This window comes from Megascapheus bottae, chromosome 4 (assembly GCF_031878675.1).
Source record: "Megascapheus bottae isolate mThoBot1 chromosome 4, mThoBot2.hap1, whole genome shotgun sequence".
NCBI lineage: Eukaryota > Metazoa > Chordata > Mammalia > Rodentia > Geomyidae > Megascapheus > Megascapheus bottae.
In genome coordinates, this window is record NC_143512.1 from 12,936,278 (window position 1) to 12,962,443 (window position 26,166).

Sequence of the window (26,166 nt, forward strand, 5' to 3'; positions counted from 1 at the left end):
AATGGTGCAACAGCCACAGCACTATTAGGAAGTTACTGGTCTCTGCCTCAGCTCATCCAGATCACACCCGAATGTCTGTCACTCTTTCCTTTCTTCCTAGTTTAGCTCTGCCCCTGTCTTGGCCTACCCTTGTCACTTGTCAAAATCAATGGTATGCTTATAAGTGAGGATACAAAGATGAAAATGTTTAGATCACAAATATTACCTGACTTGTTTACCTCTATCCCAGCAGCCATGCACAGGAGCAATTAGGAAAGGCAAAAGCCCACCCCTGAAGTAGAACAGAGCAGTAAGAGGGATTCTTTCTCATCTTTCTCCTCTTCCTCTGCTTTACTTGACCAAATTGCCTGTGGGCTCCAAACAGCCTTCTAGACCTTTCCCAGCCATCAAAGTTCTTTCTCACTTGGAATTCCAGCCAGCACTTCTAATAGTCATCATTTGAAAATCGCCTAATAAACACAGGAGTAAGGCACTGAGGCAGACGGGTCCACATAATTATTCAGATGAAAAAGACTCCAAGCCAAACCATGCTGCTCAGTATCTGGGGGTAAAAAAATTTACTGTTCATTGATGCCACTTTCCTTTTACTCTTAAAAACAAAAATACAATAGAAAACAAAAACAAAACAACAGGACTATCTCAAAAACATTTCCACATGCCCTAACTACTAGTCCAAGCGCTTCCATGAGCTAGGCACATATATTCTCAACCCATTGCCACCAAAGAGCCCAAGATACAAGGAAGGACAGCATGAGATGAATTGGAACTGTTGAACAGGCACAGCATTAGTATATTCATGAAGACTCCAAACCTCGACATAGCAGGCAGTGCTACTCACAATGGCTACACGCCAGGTTTTCAATATGCTGTGGGTCAACATTTACTATAACACAAAGGTATTTTTTGCTGATGGTGGTAGTTCCAGATCTTGGACTCATGGTCATGAAGCTGTTAGGCAGGTGCTCTAGCAGTTGAGCAACTAGGATTATTCTTAGTGTCCTTATCTATGCGAAAGTTTAAGTGCCTTATTTGTGGGTTGAGAGAATTTCTAGTAAGAAATGAATACCAAGAATGAGCACATACCTGTTAAGACTAGAGTTTTATTACCTACCATTTCTAGCTCCTACTTTCTCACAAATACAGGACACTGGATCATGGACATCTCGCCTATGACAGTGCCACTGGATCATCAAAAGGTCCACTATCCCCCAGGGTTTTTTTTTTTAGTGGGTGCTATAAAAACCAGGCCAGTAGAAAATCCAAATACCAAGGTATTTCAGAAATACATTTTACTCTCCTAAGGAAAAATTTACACATAAATTCAGTAATTTTACATGTGGCATGTAAACAAACTGGATGAAACAAAAACAAATGAAGAGTCAGAAAACACAGGGGACAATTCTACATGTTTGCACAAAGCTGCTGTGTAGACGACAAGTGACATGGGTCTTCAAAAGGCTCATGGTTTCCAGTCCCAAAATGGAGCCAAGACTGGGGACAAGAGACTATCCTACTCAAATCAAGAGAGATGAGGATGAAACTCAGCAGTGCCCTAACACCCACTACTGAGTGTTGAGGGTGCTGCATTCCACAGGCCAAATGAAGCGTACTCAATGAAAGGTGAAATATAAAACAAGAATTGCACCCTGTTGCAAAAGTCTATCAAATATCCAAATGTAGTATGACTCTCCAGGTGACCAGTGATAGCTATGCTGAAGTCTAAAATTAGAAGGTGAGTAAAGCTCACTTTTGGTCTGAAAGCCTAGCCCTAGCAGAGACGGTGATTCATCAGCAACTAATCTTCAAAGACATTTTGTTCCTGGTACTTTAAAAACCTTTACTCCAAAGAACTGAAAGCAGGGACTTGAGCAGATATTTGGGTGCCCATGTATTCAATAGCCTGAAGGTAGAAACAAGGATCAAGCAGTGGATGAAAAGATTATTAGTCTTGGGCCAGGAGTATGGCCTGGTAGTAGAGTGCTTGTCTAGCATGCACAAAAAGACCTGGGTTCAATTCCTTAGTACCACCTACACAGAAAAGCCGGAAATGGTGCTGTGGCCCAAGTGGTAGAGCACAAGCCTCGAGGAAAGCCCAAGGACAGTGCTCAGGCCCTGAGTTCAAGCCCCAGGATTAGCAAAAAAAAAAAAAAAAAGTTCATTAGTCTTATGAGATTATTTGTGAAGATTCTAGGGCACCTCCATACCTGGGGAGGAGAAACACTGGAGCTCAGCTTCAGAGCAGGCAAAACTATAAGCCAGTAGCTCACTTCTGTTCCACAGCCACTTTAGTTCCCTAGTTTTAGGTCAGGATGGATGCCAGCCCGAGGTACATGTCTTGGGCATGAAAAACCAAAATATATTCTGCCTGCCTATGAGCTCACCTGCCTCCCTTCCTGCTCCTTCCAGACTGTTCCAGCTACCTCTCACCAAGTACCCACACTGGAAGAGAAAGGGGCCGCTGTCCCCGATTCACGGGTTCATCTCCTCACTACTCTCACATGCTCACTTCTTGTCTTCCTGACCTAGCCAAACCTGTAGGGAACTACAGAAAGAACAAACCTCATTCTTGACTTAGAAGCCCAGACCACTTGGAAAGAAGAGACAAGGAACTACCTGAGGAAGTGCACAGTCACATGCCAACATGGGCAAGACCAGAAATAAACTGGAATGTAAAATAAGGACAAGTCTTTTCAAATTACTCAAATGGGGAGCATTTCAATCTCATTACTGTTCTGTCCTTTCTCTTCCTCACAAGGCCACAAGAAACGCTAAATGGACAATGGCTAGTGAGTGGGTTGCCAAGATATAAGCATCACCTTAGATGAGCCTTGTCTTTATAACTCCATCACAGCCTGATGTCCTTGTCCTTCCTCTGCCCACTCCCCTCTAGGTGGAGCAGTGATGAGGTTGGTGAGGCATGACCTACACATCCTATGTAGGAGCAGAAAAGATGCTTGGAATCAAGGAATCATGGAAACAGAGCCAAAGAGAAGGACACAGAAATAAAAAGCAATTCAATGACCACAAACACTTCTTTGCTAATAGTACTAAATAATAGTCACTACTGCCATGATTTTAGAAGTCTAAATAGAAATCAGGAGACTCATGATTGTCTTGGTTTTCAGGCATTAGGTTACAGGGGGAAAAAATGGAGAGGTTATTCTGAGGGGAGCTGGCACTTTGGAACCTGCCCAAATGGGCAGAGATCACCAAGAAGGAAGCTGCTGGGTTTTGCCAATTAGTGTCCAGGCACAGAAAGGCACAGGCTACTGTTTATCGGCAACGTCAGCCTGACTCATATTGAGTGCTGGCCCCAGGAGTCTTGTTTAAACAGCACTTGCCGCATTTTCTAGGAGGGCAAACACTGCCATATCATTTTTACTGAACATAAAGCTTGTTTTATCTTAGGTGTGCATACAACTGGCCTCTACCCGTACCAGATTCCTTTGTTACTGATTAACAGCTCCAGCAGATTTGCAAAACATTCCAGGCTGTTTGCTTCCTCTACCATGGGCTTAATTTTTTTTTCTCTCCTGAATGTACCTCTGTTTAGAGCCCAGAACACAGTGAGCCCTCAGGGGAAAAATGGGTCAGAATAGGTATTTTTCAATGATCATGAGAAGGTAATCCACAGAGTCATTTGTAAGGGCGGTCCCCAAACCTCCCTACTACTTTCTTATCACACTGTCCACCATCTCTCAGATTTGGAAAGAACTGTCTGCGGGTGCTCCGGCTCTTCCAAGTTATTCATGGCAGTTGTTACTATTTTGTAGCACTGCTACAAGCCAACTCTGACCAGAAAGTCAATGACAAAGTGTCTTAAAACTCCCACTTTTCCTAATGAGATAGACTTATTTGGCAAATGTGAGGTCAGACACCTTCAGGGGACAAAAGGAGGCAGCAGAGTCTGACCTGCTACTGGAGTGCTTGCTATCCTGGGAGACAAGGAGAGTTCAAGGAGACAGCTACCTTCAAGGCTAACTCTATCAATCTGGCCATCTTGTTTCTAGAGGAATATTCAAAGTCCAAGATCATGCCCGATGACTACCTTTCCTTCTAAATAGGCTAACTCTTGTTGTTCTAGGTGGAAAACAAGTATAGATTGGCAGTTCTAATATGCTAATAAGACCAGAAACCAACTGATTTCTCCCCATTCACGGAGAGGAGCCCAGTTACAGAGTACTGGGCTTATTTACTGCACCACAGCTAGTGCTGTGGAGACAGAGCAGAAGCACTTTCAGCAAACTCATATCCCACTCAAGCTAGGGCACACTCTTGGCTGTTTGCAATGCTGCCCACCTCATAGTACAGACAGACCCTGCCACTCACCTGGTAGGCTGCAGAGCAAGAGACAGACAGCACTGGAGATGGGCAGCCTAGGGCCAGTCTCAAAGTTACCTTAAGATGTAACAATCTCTTCCAGCTTTAATTTCTTCACCTAAAATGCACCTCTTCTAGAGACAATGAGCTAGTTCAATATCTACTGCACAGAAAGTGTTCAGTATATGTGAGCTATTGTTATCCCGATTCAGAGACCCATAGGCCAACATCAGAGCTGGCTCCCCAAAAGCCAAGACACCTAGAAGCAACATGGACATTGCATGAAGCTAGCAGATCCTATAAACAGCCTCACTTTATACAATGAAGTGCAATATTTTTAGACAATGATGGGGTAAAAGATGTGTTCATTTCTCTAAAACACTGCTGAGTCCAATGTTTTATAGATGGCCAGGCTACCAAGTGACAACTGTAAGTGCCTTCAAATCATATTCATAACAACGTAGTCATGTTTTACAGTGTCCACCAAACAAGCAGCCTAGAGCTGGCCATCACCAAGAACCTTCTACAGACTCTTTCACTACTCTTCTCCCATAACTGAAGAGTGGAATGGTTCTATTTAAAATTCTCTTTTGACCTCCAAGAGGAATTTTGTAGGGCCAGGAGTGTGGCCTAGTGGTAAAAGTGCTTTCCTAGCATACACAAAGCCCTAAATTCAATTCCTTGGTACCACATACACAGAAAAAGCCAGAAGCAGAGATGTGGCTCAAGTAGTAGAATACTAGCCTTAAGAAAGTCCAAGGACAGTGCTCAGGCCCTGAGTTGAAGCCCCAAGACTGGCAAAAAAAAAAAAAAAGAACTTTGTGTTCCTCAGCTCCTAATTTTACCAGGATAAATCTTCTCAGAGCTCTAACACCACTCATCACTCTATATCCGTGGCCCAGCAAAGGGCACTCAGAAGTCTGGCATAAAGACACTAAGTGAATGAATAAACAATTTACTTTCTACCCATTACCTCCATTGGAAAAGCTATTTTCAAGCCTGTCTAGTAAGCAGGCTGCAGACATGGACTTAGCTGGCTACTACAATTACTTCAGAGTAACTACAATGCACTAATAAGAAAAGACATGAAGATCCAATCAGTTTCAAGGGCTTAAGATGAGTCACTCTTTTTGTTTTCTCTTTTTCATTGCAAAATTATCTTTAGTTATACAAAGGGGTTCCAATTTAACAAATTTTCTTTTTCTTTTCTTGTTGTGTTGAAAATGTCTTGCAATGTTCTCCAGGCTGCCTTGTGATTCTTCTGCCTCAGCTTACAGGCCTATACTCCCACCATACCCAGTGGTCAAATAAGATCTTGACAAACCCTCAGCTTTTCCAGAAAGGGGCTGTGGACAGTCCATGGGATCAGACCATCACCTTACAACGTAAGAGAACAATCTGCATAGGAAGAGAGTCAAACAAAGGCAGCTCAGAACTAAGCCCAGCTAGACCAAGGAGAGTAGGGCACAGAATATCCCTTCCTACAGGGGCCCTTCTGCAATCTTCCCTTCAGATCTATAGCTCCAGAACATTCTGCTCATGACCCTAAGGAGTTCATGGTTATCCACAGGCTGGCAGAGGGTCTTTTTTCTTTTCTTTGTATGTACATAAGGGGCAATGGCAAAGGGTCTTGGGTAAGGTTTTAATTGAAGACTAGAAGGAAGACAGTAATATTGACCTCATAAATGACACATAATATATGTATTGTCACAAGCAAAGACACATTTTTTGTCATTAATAACTCAATCCCAATCTTATACTGTAAAAAATCTGGGCAAGGCTGGGTGCTAGTGGCTCATGCCTGTAATCATAGCTACTTAGGAGGCTGAGATCTGAGGATCGAAGTTCAAAGCCAGCCCAGGCACTAACATCTGTGAGACTCTTACCTCCAATTACCACTAGAAAAACCAGAAGTGGCACTATGGCTCAAAGGGTAGAGCAGTAGCCTTGAGCTGAAGAACTCTGAGACAGTGCCCAGGCTCGAGTTCAAGCCCCACAGCCGATCAAAAACAAAAACAAAAACAAAACCTGCTTGTGGGGTGGTGTTGTGGCTCAGCTGTAGAGTATGTGCCTAGAATGTAGGAGGCCTTGGGAAACACAAACACTATTTTATTTTATTTTTTTAGTTTGAACTGATAGCCTTGTACTTGCAAGGCTAGTGCTATACCTCTGAGCAATAAATATGTCTAGCCTTGATTCTGCTGGTTATTTTTGAAATAAACTTTTGCTTCCTGCCCAGGTATGCCCTTGCAGAATGTGATTGTGTATTTTAGGCTCCCACTGCTGGGAATCATAGGCATAAACTACCATATCCACCTTCCTTCCCTTAAAATGGAGTCTAACATTTCTACATTTCTGCCTGGACTGGTCCGGAACTTCAATCCTCCAAATCAGTTTCCTTGAAGCTTGGGATAACAGATGCATGCTACCATGCCCAAGCATGAAAGAAAAGGTCTTGTGATTTTGTTCTGTCCAGGCAGACCTTGAATCATGATCTTCTCAATCTCAGCCTCCTAAGTAGCTAGGATTATAGGTGTGAAACACTAATACCAAGTTCAGACTTTAATGCCTAATGGAAATTCCCAACCCCAACTTCCCCTAACTTTAAGGCAATGACTTTAGATTATTCCTGTTGTTTTTATTTTATTTTATTTTTTTTCCTGTCAGTCCTGGGTCTTAATCTCAGGGTCTGAGCACTGTCCTGTGATTTTCTCAAGGCTAGAGCTCTACCACTTGAGCCACAGCACCACTTCCAGCTTTTCTCTATGTGTGTGGTACTGAAGAATCGAAACCAGGTCTTTGTGCATGCTAGGCAAGCACTCTACCACTAGGCCAAACTCCTGTTCTCCCCACCCCTACTCTGTTCTTAAACAGGAGGAAAGGGTCTAATGGTTAGGATCCCAAGGAGAAACTTGGGTTATAATGCCTAGAACAAGAATATGTGAATGTGTGCTGTAGGGGAGAGGCTGTCACCCTCTCCCCATGTTTTAGAAGGCCTCTGCTGTCTAAAGAGTCAATGATGAGACAAGACAATCCTAGGAATGTGTTTCTCTTTTCCACTTGGGATCCTAGCCTGAATATGCAAGTCATCTTTGAACAATGAAGAAAATGCCACTGAACCTAGCACAAAAGGAAAAGGAGACAGTAATGAGCAATAAGTTCCTGGTTCAGGCTGATAAACACTTTCTGTAAGAACTAGAAGTCAGGTGCAGGTGGCTCACACCTGTAATCCTAGCTACTCAGAAGGCTGAGATCTGAGGATGGTGGTTCCAAGCCAGCCCAGGCAGAAAAGTCTACAAGACTCTTATCACTAATAAACTACTCAGCAAAAGCCAGAAGTGGTGTTGTGGCTCAACTGGTAGAATGCTAGCCTTGAACACAAAGAGGCTCTAGGACAACACCCATGCACTGAGTTTAAACCCCAGGATTGGCACAAAAAAAAAGGGAAAATTATTTCCTAGAGAAGAGACACACTCCTCCAGGGATCCAAGGCAAGACTAGAACAGCAGAAGAAAAGGAAGTGACTCAACCACTGGACCCACTCACTGGGTCTGTCCCTGTGGAGCCAACTCAAGAGAGCAGGAAGGAAGATTCTTTTCAGCTCTATATCCCCAGGTCTAACTTTCATGACGCATGGTCACCAAACTCAGATGTTGTGCTTAATAGACTTAGCATGGCTCACTGAAGTAAAGCATAAGTCCCTCCACCTTGCTCTTAGGAATGCTATTAAGATTATGAGATATTCCTCAAAAAGCAATACACAGTGCCTAGCACAAAATAAACAGTAAATTGTGGCTATTGTTGCCATTCTATAAACCAAATGAACAAAAGGATAAAAAGAAATGCAATCTAGGCCGGAGTTTGGCATAGTGGTAGAGTGCCTGCCTACCATGCACAAAGACCCGGGTTCGATTCCTTGGTACCACATACATAGAAAAAGCCAGAGTGGTGCAGTGGCTCAGGGTAGAATTCTAGCCTTGAGGAAAGCCCAAGAACAGTACTCAGGCCCTGAGCTCAAGCCCAGTACTGGCAAAAAAAAAAAAAAAAAAAAAAAAGAAATGCAATCTAATATTGTAGAGCTTCACATTGCACTGAAATGTTTAAAAGAATAATTTAAACATGGGGGGGTGTGTGGAAGGACTACAGCATGAAATCAGCAGCATGAGTAACATTTGAAATGTAGACCTTACTGTAAACTGATACCCACTGCCAAAGCCTCCTGTTCTCGGAGGCCAACATACAGCCAGGGATAGACTTGATTTTAAAATAAAAACCAAAACAACAGAGTACCCAACACTTTTATGTCTAAGTATGTTAGCTTCAAATACATTTCCCAGGCAAAGTTAACACACAGGATGAATTTAAACAGGCTGCATCATTAAACACACACACACACACACACACACAAATGCTAGTGGAAGGAAAATGATAGGTACTATTTACTTTTTCTTTTCTTTGGCTCAGGCTCCTTAGACTTTCTCAAGGCTAGAGCTCTACCACTTGAGCCTCAGCACCACTTCTGGCTTTTTCCTATGTATGTGGTACTGAGGAATCGAACCCTAGTCTTTGTGCATGCTAGGCAAGCACTCTACCACTAGGCCAAACTCCCGGCCCTATTTTTATTTTTTATTTTCTTTTGTGGTGCTAGGGATTAAATCCCTGGCCCTATGCATGCTAATCTTAAGTTCTGAAATACATTCCGAGCCCAGGAAGATATAGTATTTTAATTTTAAAAAGGTTTAAAAAAACAAACATACTTCTCGACCAGGCAGGTGGCTCACACCTGTAATCCTAGCTACTCAAGAGGCTGAGATCTGAGGATCAAGGTTCAAAGCCAGCCTGGGCACAAAAGGACCTGAGACTCTTATCTCCAAATTACCTCTAGAAAACAGGAAGTGGGGCTTGGCTCAAGGGTAGGGTGGTAGCCTTGGGTTGAAGAGCTCAGGGACAGGGCCCCGTGCCCAGGAGTAACCTGAAGAGCTCAAGGACAGCGCCCAGGCTGAGTTCAAGCCCCATGACCCACAAAAAGAAAAAAAAAGAAAACCATCCTGGTATATCCAGGATCAGCAACTGTGGGGTATTAGCAGAGCTGAATAAAGCAGGATTTAGAAAAACTCAGCTTTTCTGGTGAGTTGGTCCTCAACTCTCACTGTCCTTACACAGTAGCGCTGGTAGCAATCCTTACTGTCTTCACTGAGTAGTCTAATTATAACTGCACTGACATATCCCTCTCCCTTTTTTGGGGGGAGAGGGGCAGTCCTGGGGCTTGAACTCAGGCCCTGGGTACTATCCCTAAGCTTCTTTTGCTCAAGGCTAGCACTCTACCAATAGAGACATAGTGCCCCTTCCAGCTTTTTCTGTTAATGTGGTACTGAGGAATCGAACCCAGGGCTTCATGCAAGCTAGGCACTAAGCCACATTCCCATCCCTCATATTCCAATTTTAAAAGCATCTTCTCTCTGGGGAGTGCTGCCAATTCTCTGAAAAGTGACTTACATGAAAACCCAAGGGAAGCTTTAGAAAATGAAAAAGCTCAGTTATCAAGAGGTTCTATCTCACGTTTCCCATGTGGCTAACCACACCAACCACGGGGAGGATGACACTAGGTACCTGTGGAAACTGTGCCACATAGACAGCTATGTAGGGAGGATGACACAATTGCCTGTGTTTAGAGCCACATCATCCTGTGCCCAAGCCTTTGATCTTGGGTTTCTCCACTGTATCTAATGCCTCATTTCTACCTGAAAAGTATATCTAGAAGATCCATCCATATTGAGTGTCTCCTAGCATTGATACCTGCAGCATTGGACTTGGTCTGCAGAGCTTAGCACAGTGAGGTTCCAACAGAGCATGCTTGACTCCAATCCTGCTGACACTCACCTACTCCATCATACCCATATCTTACAATTTCCTCAGCTGTCTTTTGCCCACAAAACTGATGTCCTCACATTGTACCAGGCTAATCAAAGAAAGCTGTGCAAGAAAGAGGTGGAGGGAATGTATTATGTTTTCAAGTAAGTAGTATTTAAGCAGAAAACCCAGGCTTCACCTAGGCAGAACGGTGCTAAGGGGAACAATGTTCAAACTAGTTTGGAAGCAATGTGAAGATTTCAAAGCATCTTCTGATCCTAGGCCAGCTAGGTGTGGCCAACCCAACCTGCTCCCAAGCAGCAGGCAGTAGACACATCCACCAGCCAGCTGAGGAAATAAGATTTTCATACTCCATAACCTCTGAGTGCTGTGCAAGCCAAAGCATTTGAAAAGACAAAACAGTATTCTGTATAAAGTATGGGACCAAAGCTGATTATGCTTCTATCCCCAACAGGGAAAAAAATAATGAGGTCATCTTTAGAAGTCTGTACTTTGCTAATGTCCTCATCCTCAGACTGTCGCAACACAGGACCATGAGACAGTGTGATCACTAGGGTAACCATCTCCTAATAGGGCTAGCTGAGCAGCCCTCACCAACTTAAGGCCTATAGGCACAAAATATGACGTGAGAGCCAAAGCTGGTGCTAAACTCACTCACTAAAGGCTACATTCATCTGTTCTTTGTTAAGAGACTTGCAAGTGAGTGTCACCAGAGAACACTTCTTACTCACTGAGGCCTCTTTTATCATTGCCAACTGTGTTAATACTGGAAAACTATCAAAATAGATAAAAATTAAGAATAGAATTTGAAGTAGGTGCAGTGGCTCACGCCTGTAATCCTAGCTACTCAGAAGGCTGAGATCTGAGGATCAAGGTTAAAAGCCAGCCCGGCACAACAGGACTTGAAACTCTTATCACCAATTAACCTCTTGAAAAGGGGAAGTGGGACTTGGCTCAAGGGTAGGGTGGTAGGGCGCCCTACCCTTGAGCTGAGGAGCTAAGGGACAATGCCCACGCAGAGTTCAAGCCCCATGACCCACAAAAAAAAAAAAAAGGAAAGAAAGAAAAAAAAGAATATAATTTGAAGCTGGGTGCCAGTGGCACTCAGCAGGCTGAGATCAGAGGATTGTAGTTTGAAGTCAGTCCTGGCAAGGAAGTCTGTGAGATTCTTATCTCTAATAAACTACTCAGACAAAGCCAGAAGCACAGCAAGGCTCAAGAACAGCATGCATAGCCTGAATTCAAGCCCTGGGACGCACACACGCGCGCGCGTGTGCACACACACACGCCACACCAGCAGGGTGTTAGTGGCTCACAACTATAATTTTACTCTGGAGGTTGAGATCTGAGGATCTCAGTGCAAAGCCAGTAGCCCAGGCAGGAAAGTCTGTGAGATTCTTTTTTTTAAAATCAGTTGTGGGGCTTGAACCCAGAGCCTGAGCACTGTCCTGAGTTCTTCAGCTCCATCACTTGAGCCACCGTGCCACATCTGGTGTTCTTGTGGTTAAATGGAGAATGGAGTTCTGTGCCTGGGCTGGCTTTGAACTGTGATTCTCAGATCTCAGCCTCCTGAGTAACTAGGATTATAGGTGTCAGCCACAGAGCTTCAATGGTTTTAATATAGGAAATGGTATCAAACATCCAGGCTTAATAGCAGTGTGCTAATGGTTCAGGCCTCTAATCCCTGTTGCTCAGAAAACTGAGATCTGAGGATGAAGAGATCTGAAGTTAGCCTAGGGAGACAAACTGACTTTTTATCTCCAACTAAAATGCCACAACTAGAAGTAAAGCTGACATAGTATAGTGGCAGACATGAGCAAAAAAATACTCAATGAGAGCTTGAGGCCCTGGGTTCAAGTCCCAGTACACACATATGCCACGTACATGAAGAAAGCAAGGTAAGCTTACACAAGTAATCAATACTATTTGCAGTGGCCTAAAAAATTAAATGTATAGTTACAAACTTAACCAAAGATATTAAATTATAATAAACTCAATAAAGAAACTACAGCAGACACTGAAAAAAAAAATCTAGGCTCTTAACACCAGATCGCAGAGACTCTCGGAAGCAAAGCCTGACCAGTTTACAGTCCCAAATTCTCAAAACACCTCCTTTGATAGGCTACCAGAAAACGTCATGTATTTTTCATTTGCAATAGAGCTAATTAGACAAGACTTTTCCTTTCACTGGACTCAAAAGCAATGACCCAGTTAAATTTTTAACTCTTCAGACTCTATGGCAATAGTGATATTAAACCCGAGGGAACATTTCTTAATGCCAGAAGACATTTTCAGATGTCATGTCTGAGGAGATGATAACATTTAATGGCTAGAGTTTGGATACAATGTTAAACACTATACAACACATAGGACAACTTCCACAACAACAACAAAAACTTTTGGTCCAGGTGTCAATAGTTATAGGGCTGAGAAATCTCTACAGGGAACTTGTTTGTAAGAAAGGGGGAGGAGTGTGAGAGTGTGAGTGTGTGTGTGTGTGTGTGTGTGTGTGTGTGTGTACACCAAAGCTCAAGTGGAGGCAAGAATGGTCCTATACCTTCAGTGCTGTATTCAGATATATGGCCCCTTTATACAATAAATTCCCTGCTCAAATTTCAGAACCAATAATGAATAAGGTGAGGGCAGGAAAGTGCTTCAGTCTTTCCTGAAAAATCAACCTAAAGATTAACAATTGAAATGCTTCTCACTGTCCTGTGTTCTACTTATTTTAAACTGTTCATCTTTTAAAAAATTATTATTATAAAGATGATATATAGAGGTGTTCCAGTTACATAGGTCAGGTAGAATACACACTTCATTTTGGACAATGTTACCCCTTTCTCAATCTCTCCAGGTTTTCCCTCCCATCCCTACCTTCATCTTTAAAATTTTTTTATTAGCTTGGTTATATAGAAATGGATTTCAGTGTTATACCTCCACACATGCTTACAACATATTCTAATCAAGATTACCCCCCCTCCTTCCCCCATTCCCAAAAACGTCATCACAAACAGTTAAATTTAAAAAGGTCTGCCATAGGGCTTTATGATCCCAGGAAACACTTAATTCTATAAATAATGTCAAGAATAAAAAATTAGATGATGGCCAAAGATGAAAGCCTGATTCCAGGCATGCAGAGCAGAGCAGGGAGAGTACCACTCTGTCACTGAAGTGACAGATGCATGAGATACAAAGGATTCAGGTGTAACTTTACTGAGCCAAGAGAAGGGTAAGTCACACAAAAATGGCATTTGTAAAATCCTTGTAAGAGGACATCTGGTTTGACACTGAAGTGTCAAAACAAAACCAGGAGACAGGGCCAGACTACAAGGGACCTCAAGGCCTTTGGAATACTGGTCATTATTCTAAAGCTAATAGGAAACCACTAAGGAAAACAGAAAAAAAAAATATATTTAAATCCTTCCTCTGCCTATCACACAGAAGCCCAGAACAATGGCAAAAATCTCAGCCTAAAGGGAAACCAATTTTAAGAAAGGAGAAATCATTTCCCTCCAAACCCAGGATCAGCAAGTTCTATGCCCCATGTTCTCTCTGGGATACGAAAACAGAAGCCTTTGAGACAACACGGAAACATCTGATGTTAAAACCACAACCCCTTTCAGGCCACAATCTCTAAGAAGATTCTGTAAACAGCTTGTTTTCTTCTAAATGGGGGGGGGACAGAGAAAATGATCCTGGTCACCAAGGTTCAGTGACTCCTCCTAACAAAAAGTACACATGTCCAGATCCACTGACTAGGTCAGAAACCATGAGCTTTCATACTTCTGACAAGTCTAATTAATGATGCTGTCACAGACCAAAAGTGCCAAAGGAACTTCCAAGAGATGCCCCTCAAACACCATTTGAGCATCAGAAGATCCCAACAGGTGTCATGGAATATGTGCTAAGTGATTTTTGAAAGAAGGAAGATTAAACCAATTAGACAAGGGTAAACCTCAGTTTATGTAATTTTTCAAAGTATTTTTCACAATAGCCAACTCTTTAAGAAAGCAGAAATTAAGGAAAACTAGGAGGCAAGAAAGGAAAAAGCACCAGGGACAACAAAGCGCAAAGAACCTCCGCCAGATTCGAAGTGGCGAGGCAGCAATGAAGCAGAACTCAATGAAAACGGAGACTTTACCTTAGAGCTGGGGCACAGACAGTTATGAGTAGAGAGCAAGCTTCAAGTCAAGCATTACTATGAAAATGCCTGAGAGCTCAGACTTAGAGCCAATTACCTTTTTTAAAATAGGATTTACCTCCTAGAGGTTTAACTGCCATGCAGAGCCTGACACACAACAGTAACTCATTATATTCTATGTAGAAATAAAGAAAAGAAACCCAAGGGATGGCCTGAAAGAAAAATGTCACACAAGATGCCCTGGTATAGCCAAAGGATAATAGGATATGGAGACAGCCATTCAGCAGGTATTTGTGACTCAATAGAGAACATAACACACAATAGCCCCTGCTTTTATGGAGTTTATGTCCCAGTGAGAGAAAAGGCAGTCAATGAAGGCAGCACAGCATAGACTGGTAGGCAAGGAGAAGATGAAAGCACAGGGACACATGGTCCTGTTTGGGTGCTAAGATATTAGAGGGCTGGGAAGAGGAAGGGATTGGAAGGCTTCACTGGCCAGTTATCAGTTAGGCAACAATCCAAACAAAATGAGGTTGTAAGCCAGGTAAAAGTCTGAGGATAGGATGTTAAATGCAAAGGACCTCGAGTGACAATGTGCCTGGTGAGTACCTCGCATAGCCTGAGTAGGCACAGTAGTAGCAGGAATGAGAAAGCTAAGATCTGGCTCACACAAGGGTCTTGTTGGTTCCTTGCTTTTGATGTTGATACTAGAAACCTTAACTCCAGACCTGGACCCTGCCCCTTAGCTTTTTTCACTCAAGGCTAGCTAGTACTCTTTCACATGAGCCAGGATTAATTCTTTCTTTTTGTGGTTAATTGGAGATAAGAGTCCTGTGGACTTTCTTTCCTGGACTTTGTTTGAACTAAGATCCTCAGATTGGGGCTGGGATGTGGCTTGGTGGTAGAGTACTTACCTAGCATGAAGCCCTGGGGTTTGATTCCTCAGTACCACATAAACAGAAAAAAAAAACCACAAGTGGCACTGTGGCTCTAGTGGCAGAGTGTTAGTCTTGAGCAAAAGGAGCCCAGGGACAGTGCCCAGGCCCTGAGTTCAAGCCCAAGGACTGGCCAAAAAAATAAATCCTCAGATCTCAGCCTCCAGAGCAGCTAGAAATAAATGCATGAGCCACTGGCACCTGATTGACTAGTTTTTCATTCAAGTGAAAATAGACACTATTTTCAGTGATCTGGATAATAAATACACAATCAGGGTATAAGTAGGAAGGACACCAGTTACATGACTATGATTACAAATGAGAGATGACTTTGGAGCTATCATTTTTACCCTAAGCCAGTGGGGACAGAGAACACGAGCAATGTTCAATTATTGGCTCCTCCTAAGAGCTTCCAGTTTTTCCCCATTCCTATCTATGCACAAACAAAAATTTGAAAATATGTGGGGCACTAACATTGCTTTTCATTGTCCACTAAGGTACTTCAAACTATATAAGATGTGTACCTTTATTAATTCTTTACTAGGGTCCTATAATGTCAATTTTATAGATAGGTAAGGAAGCAGAAGTCTAGAGAATTGCAGAAATTCTACCTATCCTAAGTCAATGCAGCTTTTGGTGGCACTACACAGTGTCCTTGCTGGGACGTTCTGTTATCTAACACCTGGCAAAGACAGGAAGCACTGCACTGGTCCCTGCTGGAAAAGTTTCCCAAGGCAATAAAACTGCCAATTGGAGTTTCTGATGAAAGAATGTATAAAAGGTTCAAACAAGCCAGGCTGTAATTCCATACCTCAGGCCAATTAGTCAGAGAAGCCAGACCATTAAATTTCTTTCCCTTCTGTCCTCACACTAACTCATGAAAGCAGCCATGAAACACTACTAGTATGCAGAAGGACAATGTCGCTATCACCTCACCATAACCTCTAAGCCAAGGGTTCAGAAGGGCCCTCTTAAGAATGCACTCCCTATTTTCTCAAGTTACAAAGACCTTTATTTAACAGGGACACTGGGTAGTTCCTAAGTAACTTGAGTCCAAGTTCAATAGGCCTTTGGAATCCCATGGGGGTACCCCAAAGGACTATACTAAAGTATAACTTAATTCATTTGAAATCACAATGTTGCCAAATATCACCATCACAACCTATAAGAACTGTCTAGGACCCCAATCTCTAGATTCACAAGAGTTACAAAGCAAAAGAAAGCTCTCAAAGGGAAAATAGTGCATGATCAGACACCTTACCTCAATTCAAAGCCACTGTTAGAAATGGGGTTAGTGGAAATACTTACAATACAGATAATTATGAGTGTGTGCACATACCACTTCTTCATGCTCAGCACTGTTCTGGGAGCCATGTAAACAGAAATGAAGGACAGAAAAACCTCTGCCTTCAGGAACTTCCAAGGGGAGGCATGCCCAGGTTCCTATGTTAATAACAGATTTGAATTCAGCTTTACCACATTCTCCCTCTGTCTATTAGAAAACTAGTGTTCTGGCATAACTAGTGGGTGGTGTTCCATGTGTTTCTGTTGTGGGGTGGTGGCCCAGACAGGGAAGAAAGGGAATGGAAAAGAGTTTTCTTTGATGCATGTTGGAGAATTTCTGCAAAATCTGTGCTAGATCACCACAGCAGAGCCCCAGGAAGAAATGGGCTTAGTTTAGAATGAGGAGTATTCTAGTCACAATTCACAGATTCTGACAAGTCACTAAACATCTCTACATTTCTGTTGGGATGTAGTAAGGAATGGTAAATGGTGTTTTGTTTGCTGCCAGTCCTGGGACTTGAGCTCAGAGCCTGAGCACTGTCCTTGGACTTTCTCAAGGCTAGAGCTCTACTACTTGAGTCTCAGCATCACTTCTGGGTTTCTTTTTCCCCTCATGTATGTAGAATCGAGGAATCAAACCCAGGTCTTCATGCATGTTAGGCAAGCACTCTACCACTAGGCCAAATTCCCAGCCCAGGTTTGTCTTTTTTTTAAAACGTTTTTATTGTTATTATAAAAGTGATGTACAGAAGGGTGCCAATTACGTAAGTCAAGTAAAGAATACATCACTTTTTGGACAATGTCATCAGTTCTAAATGGGTTCATCTTATCAAACCTACTCATAGTGGCCTAAAGGCACATTTCTATGTAACGGAGCAAAAAGAGTAGTTATCAACTACTGATTTCTATTACAAGGCTAGAAGGATGATTAACCTGGACAGTAATTTCTGATGATTTGAGGTATAAATGGGAGTCATTTTAATCTGGTGATTAAAAAAAACAAAAAACAAAAAACTCTGCTCCTGGACCAGGAGTGTGGCCTAGTGGTAGAGTGCATACCAAGCATGCATGAAGTCCTAGGTTCCATTCCTTGGCACCACATACACAGAAAAAGCCAGAAGTGGTGCTATGATTCGAGTGGTAGAGTGCTAGCCTTGAGAAAAGTCAAGGACAGTGCCCAGGCTCTGAGTTCAAGCCCCAGGACAGGAGAAGGGGCAGAAGGGGCAGAGGGGGCAGAGGGGGCAGAGGGGGCAGAGGGGGCAGAGGGAGCAGAGGGAGCAGAGGGGGCAGAGGAGGAGGAGGGGGAGGAGGGAGGAGGAAGGGGGAGGAGAAAGGAGAAGATGAGAAGGAGATGGAGGAAGAGGTGGAAGAGGTGGAGGAGGAGGGGGGAGAAGGATGGAGGAGGAGGGGGGAGGAAGAAGAAGAGGAGAAAGAGGAAGAGGAAGAGGAGAGGAGGAAGAGGAGGAGGAGGAGGGAGAAGGAGAAGGAAGAGGAAGAGGAAGAAGAAGAAGAGGAGGAGGAGGAGGAGGAGGAAGGGAGGGAGGGAGGGAGGGAGGGAGGGAGGGAGGGAGGGAGGGAGGGAAGGAAGGAAGGAAGGAAGGAAGGAAGGAAGGAAGGAGGAAGGAAGAGTAGTTTTCTGGTTTTTCCTGTGTATGTGGTACCGAGGAATCAAACCCAAAGCTTCATGCATGCTAATCAAGCATTCTACTGATAGTTGGAAAGTCAAGAGCATGGGCTAACTCAGAATTTTTCTTTAAAACAGATGGCTCACTCTTTTGGAAGGGGCAGGCAGCACTAGGGATTAAACTCAACACCTTGCATTGCTCTAGTAGCTTGGTAGGGACTCTTCTGTTTGACTTATGTTCCCAGTACTTCTTGTTTTCAGTTATTTTTCAAATAGGGTCGTGTGTGTGGGAGGGGGGTGGTCATGAGGCTTGAACTCAGGGTCTGGACACTGTCCCCAAGACTACTGCCCTACCTCTGAGCCACAATCCCACTTCCCGTTTTCTAGTGAATAATTGGAGCTAAGAGTCTCTTGGACTTTAATGCCTGACTTTGAACCCTGATCCTCAGATCTAAGCCTCCTGAGTAACTAGGATTACAGGTGTAAGTCACCGTGCCCAGTTTCTTGTGCTTTTTTCTGGTCCAAGTCAAGCTGGACTATAAAGTTATGTATGCCTCCCATACAACTGGGATCATAAGCATGTACCACCACAGTGAGGTTGAGATGGGAATCTTATAAACATTTCTGATTGGGTCTTTCCCATTTCCACTGCCCAAGTCAATTACTGATTTTTAACAGTTCTGTTACTATGGTATATTCATAAGAATCTGGAAATAGTTGTTATTTAAATGAGATCTGGGCACTGGTGGTTCATACCTGTAATCCTAGCTACTCTGGAGACTGAATATGAAGATCATGGTTCCAAGACAACCTAGGCAAGCCTATGAGACACTTCTCCCCAAAAGCCAGAGGTGAAGCAGTGGCTCAGTGGTGTAGTACTAACTTAAGAGCAAAAGTGCTAAGAGATAGTACTCAGACCCAGAGTTCAACCCTAGTACCAGTACAAAATAAATAATGCTTCACTGAACAGGAATCCACCTGTTCACTGGAACTTGTAATGGTAGTTTCCAAAGATCTCCCCTCCCCCATGCCATTGGTAAAGTGAATCTACCCTACCCCTACCCACCAATCCCAGAGGGAAGACTACTCATCTCCTAGAATCTAGACTAAAGAAAGCTATGGCTAGTTTGGCCAAAAGAGTTGGACAGAAGTGACATTTCCAGACCTCTGAACCCGGGGGTTGGGGGGAACCTGACAAGGCTATTGTACTGGGGTTATTCAAGGTTTGGGAAAACTGAGTGAAAGGTATAATCATTTGATTATTTTTATAATGTTTCTGTACTCTGAAATTATTTCAAAAGTAGGTTAAATAAAATTTTGCTTTTTAATTTTAAACTTGTGTGTGTATGTGTGGTACTAGAAATTGAATTCAGGGCCCTTGCACATGCTAGGCAAGTGCTCTACTCTTGAGCCACAACTCACAAAGTAGCACTGACAGGGCCCACAATGGGGATACAGGAGAGGGGAGAGCAGAAGAAGAGATGGGCAGCCCCAAGGTGTTTCAACAGTCTTAAATGAGATGCTGGACATGTGATTTTAGAGTGTAGATAGTTCCTTGTGAAGATGGACCAGAAGGGACTGGGAGTGTGGCCTAGTGGTAGAGCTTGCCTAGCATGCATGAAGCCCTGGGTTTGAATCCTCGGTACTAAATATACAGAAAAAGCCAGAAGTGGTGCTGTGGCTCAAGCGGTAGAGTGCTAGCCTTGAGAAAACTCAAGGACAGGACCTGAGTTCAAGCCCCAGGATTGACAAAAAAATAAAGATGGGCCAAAAGTGCAAGATTCTATTAAAGCTGAGAGATGCTAGGAACACACATAGAAATAACAGCATTTTGGACTCCCAACCGCCAGTCTGCCATGTGTTCCGTCCCCTCTTCCTCCGAAGCAGCTGCCAAATCACATGGCTTTTTATCTGCATTGAAGGTGTAAGTAAACCCAACATCCCATGGACATGATACAGAGCCAACAGTAGAGCTTGTAAATCTTACTGTAGGATGAAGGGCAGGTTTACACCCAACCTGGCACACTAGTTTTTATTATTTGTATTCCAGTTTCAGTGGATGTCATGTAGAAAAGAGATCTCAAACTTAGAGTGGTCTTAGGACATGCCAATAGTAACCTCCACTGGTGGCAAAGCCTTAATTTTAGAGTGACAAGACCTGGCTATGGAATAGGATTTGGATTTAATTATTAGGCTGAGGTCATTTTCATATTCTTCCTGGCTAAGTGCTCCTGTTGTCCAAGTTTCCTTTTATATAACATTTCTGTTCCTATTTTCATAAGATATCTTCCCACATATCTGGAAAATATTAACATTTTATAGAAAGATTTCTGCTTCTTGCAGAATCTAAATATCTAATTTCACAGAGTCCTCCCCCCAACTTAAAAAAAACTGCTTGGAGCACTACCTTTGATTTTGGAGGCCTTCTTTATTCAGGTGTCTGGTGATATGGGTTGCTGATTAATATTGAAGGCTGAGATTTTGCCACTTGTAGCCTTGAGAATATTATCTAAAACAGTGAACTATCATAAGAGAAAATATGACTGAGTTCTGGCATTAAGAAGCTAAGCTGGACATAAAATGGAAACTGAGTTTGGACAGATGAAAACAAAAGTAGTCCATTCAGGGTCCGGGTAAAGCACAGGAGAAGAAGGCTAAATCCTACTAGTGGTGTGGCACAGGGGAGACAAGCTTCACAGAGGCGAGATTAGATTTTGATCTGGGTAGGGTAGAGTGGGCTAATGTGGAAATGAGGGCTGACGAGTGCTTAGATCATGAAGCCAGGTTAAAGAAAGGTCCTATCTACATATAGTGTACTGACAGATGAATTTTAAGGTGATGCCTTAAATGACATACCTATTATTGAATGAGATACCTAGTAATCTTGGAAGTGGATATATTTTGCACATGAGAGAGATTTAAACTGTTGAAGGAGCAGAATGAAGTGACAGTCTGCATAGGTGGCCTATAATTCCTCACCCTGTATTGACATTCCATTAATCTGATCAAATAGGAGTCTATTTTACACAATGTTGATAATACAAACAACCTAAATGCCCACTGTCTAATGAACAAACAATACAATGGAATATTACTTGGTACTAGAAAAGAGTATGTACTGACATGTTAAAAGATAAACCTTGAAAACTAAGAGAAAGCCATAAGAAAGAAGCCAGTTACAAGAAACCAAATATTATATAATTCCATTTACACAAAATGTTCAGAGAAAGCAAACCTGTAGACAGAAAGTAGATAAATGTAAAGAGGGCTGGAAGAAAAAGGGTGAAGGTGACTGCAAAAGGGTATAAATTTCTTTTTGGGTGATAATAATGTTCTAGATTTCTGATGGTAATGGTTAAAGGATTCTGTGGATATAACAACTGTATTATATATTATATTATTTATTTTTGTTGGTAATAGAGCTTGAACTCTGGGTCTGAGCACTGTCCCTGAGCCATTTCAGCTTAAGGCTACCACTCTACCATGTTGAGCCAAAGCACCACTTCCTGTGTTCTGGTGGTTAATTGGAGTCTCACAGACTTTTGTGCCGGGGCTTCGAACTGCAATCCTCAGATCTCAGCCTGAGTAGCTAGGATTATAAGCGTGAGCCACTAGCGCCCATTTGGATTATTTCTTTTAAATATGTGGCTTTTATCTCAAACTGTTAACAAAAGCTGGGGAAGATGTTACATCCATTTCCTCCTATTGACTTGAAATGGGTATGTGACTTGTTCTGAATGGGAAGGTAAGTGATGTTGGGCCAGTCTGGGTCTAAACACCAAGCTTGGTCCTCCAAGGAGGATCGTGGTCTAGTCAATGACAAATTATGTGTAAAGAAAAAGGCTCAAGGAGGTAAATCAACTACCTAACCATGTGAGTGAGAGCACCTTGGACATCCAGCCCCAGCCAGGCTAAATTCAGTCACACAAATGACCCCAGAAGAGATAACATGAAACAAAGAATCCCCCTGCCAACTCAGAATTATAAGAAATAATAGATCATTAATGTTTTAAACCACTGAACTTTGGATGATAGGTTATTTCATCTCTCTGAACCAAGATTCTAGTTAAAGCTTTTGTTGTTGTTGTTTTGTTTTGGCCAGTCCTGGGGACTGAACTCAGGGCCTGAGCACTGTTCTTGGGTTTTCCTCAAGGGTAGTGCTCTACCACTTGGGCCACAACACCAATTCCAGCTTTTCTATGTATGTAGTACTAAGGAATCGAACCAGGTCTGAGTGCATGTGAGGCAAGCACTCTACCACTAGGCCAAACTCCCAACCCCCAGATTCTACTTCTGTAATGAAGGACTGAAACATTAAAACACAAAGCATTAAACATGAAAAAATACTGGTTGGTATGGTTACTAGTAACAAAAAACATCCAAGTGATCCTTGAGATAACATGCTGGTGTCTCCTCTGGCAAGTCTTATTCCCATAGGCATCTGCTACATTCAATAACATGGAAACACAGACTTTCTAAGAGGAATAAAGGGCTGTTTCTTGCTGTTTTGCTACAATTTCTGGAAAATGAACTGTGTATCAACAGAGGAAAAATGTTTTTGCTCAGATCAGTCATCTCCACCTGCTCACCTAAACATCACACTTTCATTAAACCATAAACACAAGACATCAATTAAAAATGGCTGAAGATACTTCCTCCTTTGAAAAAGAAACTATTTTCACCTATGTAGCAGTTAACAGAAGGGTCTACACATGCTTGCAGTTGAGCAGAAAAAAATCTTCAGTAGATAAATGTAAAATCATCCAACCAATGAGAAAAAAAATTCCATACAAAGCTTGAACATGCAGCAGGAGAACAATGATTCTGGTTAAAGATCCCAGGAACAATACCAAGAGCAAGCAACAGTCCTAGAAAGGGTTATTCCTTAATGCCTAAAGACTCCCATTCAGAGAATCTGGATCCCTGATGAGAGAATTTGATCATCTGGCATCACTTCCTATGTTTAGGATGGAGAATAGGTCTAGCATTCTTACACATACACACACACTAGTAACAGAGTAAGAAACTTCAATCTCTCTGTAGACCAGGACGTTAAACAGCATTCATCTACAATTGTGAAATCAATCATGGCTGTTATAGTAAACTAAAAGTCTTTTAATTCTAAGAACAAAATAGTTATTTTTGGGGTCCGGGAGTTTGGCCTAGTGGTAGAGTGCTTGCCTAGCATGCACGACGACCCAGGTTCGATTCCTTGGTACCACAAAAATAGAAAAAAGCCGGAAGTAACGCTGAGGCTCAAGTGGTAGAGCTCTAGCCTTGAGAAAGTCCAAGGACAGTCAGTGCTCAGGCCCTGAGCTCAAGCTCAGGACTGGCAAAAAAAAAAAAAAAAAAAGTTATTTTTCACAAAGTAGTCAATATCAGTATTTAATACACCAAAGAACGAGAATCAAATCTGAGTATTTTCCACATAAAGTACACCAAATTTAGGAAGCACTTCATCTAGGTTGCAGACTCATCAGTTGTACATCAGAAAATGAGTATAAACAAAATTTGTTTAGAAATGGACATAAGACTCAGAAATAGACTCAAGAACTAGCATAATAAAATACAATTATAAAAATATATATATATCTAAAGCCAGGAAGGAACTCACACCTCTAATCCTAGCTACTCTAGAGGCTGAGATCTGAGGATCCCAGTTCAAAGCCAGCCCAGACAGGAGGTGAGTGAGACTCTTATCTATAATTAACTGCTAGAAAATTGGAAGTGGTACTATGTCTCCAAGTAGTAGAGCACTAGCCTTGAGCAAAAGAGCTCAGAGACAGTGCTCAGGCCCTGGGTTCAAGCCCCATCACCACCACCAACAAAAAATTTTAGTAAAGCAAACCAATGCCTAGCACAGGGTGACTGAGGATCAATAATCAGACAGATAAAATGACCCAACAGGGAACACATGAAAAACAAAAGTAGCTTCGACTTTAAGACCTCAGTTGGTACATGTCCCTACTAGCACTACCTCTAGGGAGTAGCCTTCAGAGAATATGGACGCCAGGAAGTTATCACCCCACAAGGGACTAGAGGCAAGAAGGAAGAAAGCTGAACTGACTTAGCTCTCAAGTGAAAGGTCACTCTCAGCCTCATTACCAAAGAGCAAGCACAAGTCACAAAGCTCAAATTCTTCAAGAAAACAATGTGATGTGAGAACTGTATACCTGGCACATTCACATATTCAAAGGCACCAACCTGTGGTCTTAGGAGGCTCCTGAGGTGCACCCTGCCAGCCGTACTGTGGATATCCTTGATAGGGGTACCCCTGAGGAGGTGGAGGTGGATAGGGGCCTGCCATAGGTCCCATGGGTTGCTGTGGATAAGGTGGGTATGGAGCTGTGGGGCCTGGGCCAGGATATGGTGGAGGATTCTCTGGGTTCATCAGGGATCTGCAAAGTGCACCTAAGAGACAAAAGAAAAAAAAAAGGATTTGCATTAAACTATGGAAATGAGGGGGGAAAATCCAACCTATGAGATCATTGACAAAATGCCTTAAAGGTGTCTCAACTGCAATTGTGTATCTATTTGCCTTTTACCCATCCCCCTGCTACAGTGCAGGCTTGATAGTGGGGGTCATTATCAGCTTTGTTTTGTCAGTCACGGGGGCTTGAACTCTAGACCTGGGCACCTTCCCTGAGCTCTTAAGCTCAAGGTTAGTGCTCTACCACTTGAACCACAGCACTACCGGTTTTCTGGTAGTTAAAGAGTTTCACAGACTTTTGTTCCCAGGCTGACTTTGAACCAGGATCCTAAGATCTCAGCCTCCTGAGTAGTTAGGATTACGGATGCTGGTGGCTCACATCAATTTTGAAAACTATCCTGTCTTTACAGCCTTGTACAGTATACTGATGGCAGGCTCCTAAATCAATGTAATGGATAAGAGATTTTCTATTTTTTATTCCCTAAATTGTCCATAAATGTGACTGGAAACTTTAAGAGGACAGAAAGTCTAAATGCACTACCAGAAGCCAACCCACTACTAGAAATCTTCTAATAAACAGAGTTAAGCTTCAGCAGGTTCTAACAAGAAGCACTACCAGCAATGAGCAACCAAGGTTGTAACCACCCCTACTGTTCCCAGCATCCAGGGTGACCTAGTGGTTTTCCCACTGCTCTGGGCAGCTAGGCAGAGTTGCCTATGAAGAATGCAAAGCATCTTGTCTGACCATCCACTCAAAGGGCTCATCAGGAACCCTCACTTGTATTTCTAAGATCTTGTCCTAAGCGGTATACTTCCATAAGGAAGGACATGCCTCCTAGCACCCAAGCCTTTTAACCATTCTCTTGACTGGACCTGAAGCTTGGAGGGCCAACATTTCCTTACCTTTGCAATCTCCACAGTGCCTGGCACAGAGATTTCAAGATGAAAAGCAAACAAACCATTACTGAGGAGTATCTATATGACTCAAAAACAGTATGACTACTGCTTCCTTGTATAGATAAGTATCTCCTATATTGATGAGTTTTTCTACCCCACACACACTAAATAAGTAGCAAAAGGCCTCCTAATCACAATTTAATAATTTCACTTTAAACATATAACAATAAATTTGAGGTTTTATGTTAATATAAAGTTACAACAGTCATAAAATAAGTTTCCCTACAAAGTCTGGATTAAAGTTAACAATGAACTTTGCTGTTTGCCTACATTATATCATGGAAGTCTAATCTGTCTAAACCAATTCAGTTACCACTCCTTTTGTTTCCAAGGAACCCAGATTCAGCCAATCACAAATGGTCCCCCTGGCTACTAGAACTCATTCAGAAATGTTTCATCAGTAAAAAGCTCTAACACTCCCACCAGCACTCTACCTTTAACACAGGCACACATGCAGGAAGTTGAGAAAAGAGGTACCTTACAGCCTGCAGCTCTATAGGCACTTCAGAAAAGCAGAGTATCAAGAAAGAAACTGGTTCAAACCTATAATCATAGCTACTCAGGAGGGAGATCTGGGGGTCAAGGTTTGAAGTTAGCATGGTCA

General features: G+C 42.5%; 1 protein-coding gene across 1 annotated transcript in view; it reads right to left on the bottom strand.

Annotated features, from left to right (window-relative positions):
- Cystm1 (cysteine rich transmembrane module containing 1) overlaps nucleotides 1–26,166 on the bottom strand; it is a 64,485-nt gene that overhangs the window by 18,997 nt on the left and 19,322 nt on the right. Inside the window, exon 2 of the mRNA XM_090331402.1 lies at nucleotides 24,380–24,586. Coding sequence (XP_090187528.1) covers nucleotides 24,380–24,566 — 187 coding nt within the window. The 5' untranslated portion in view covers nucleotides 24,567–24,586. The remainder of the gene's footprint in view (nucleotides 1–24,379; nucleotides 24,587–26,166) is intronic.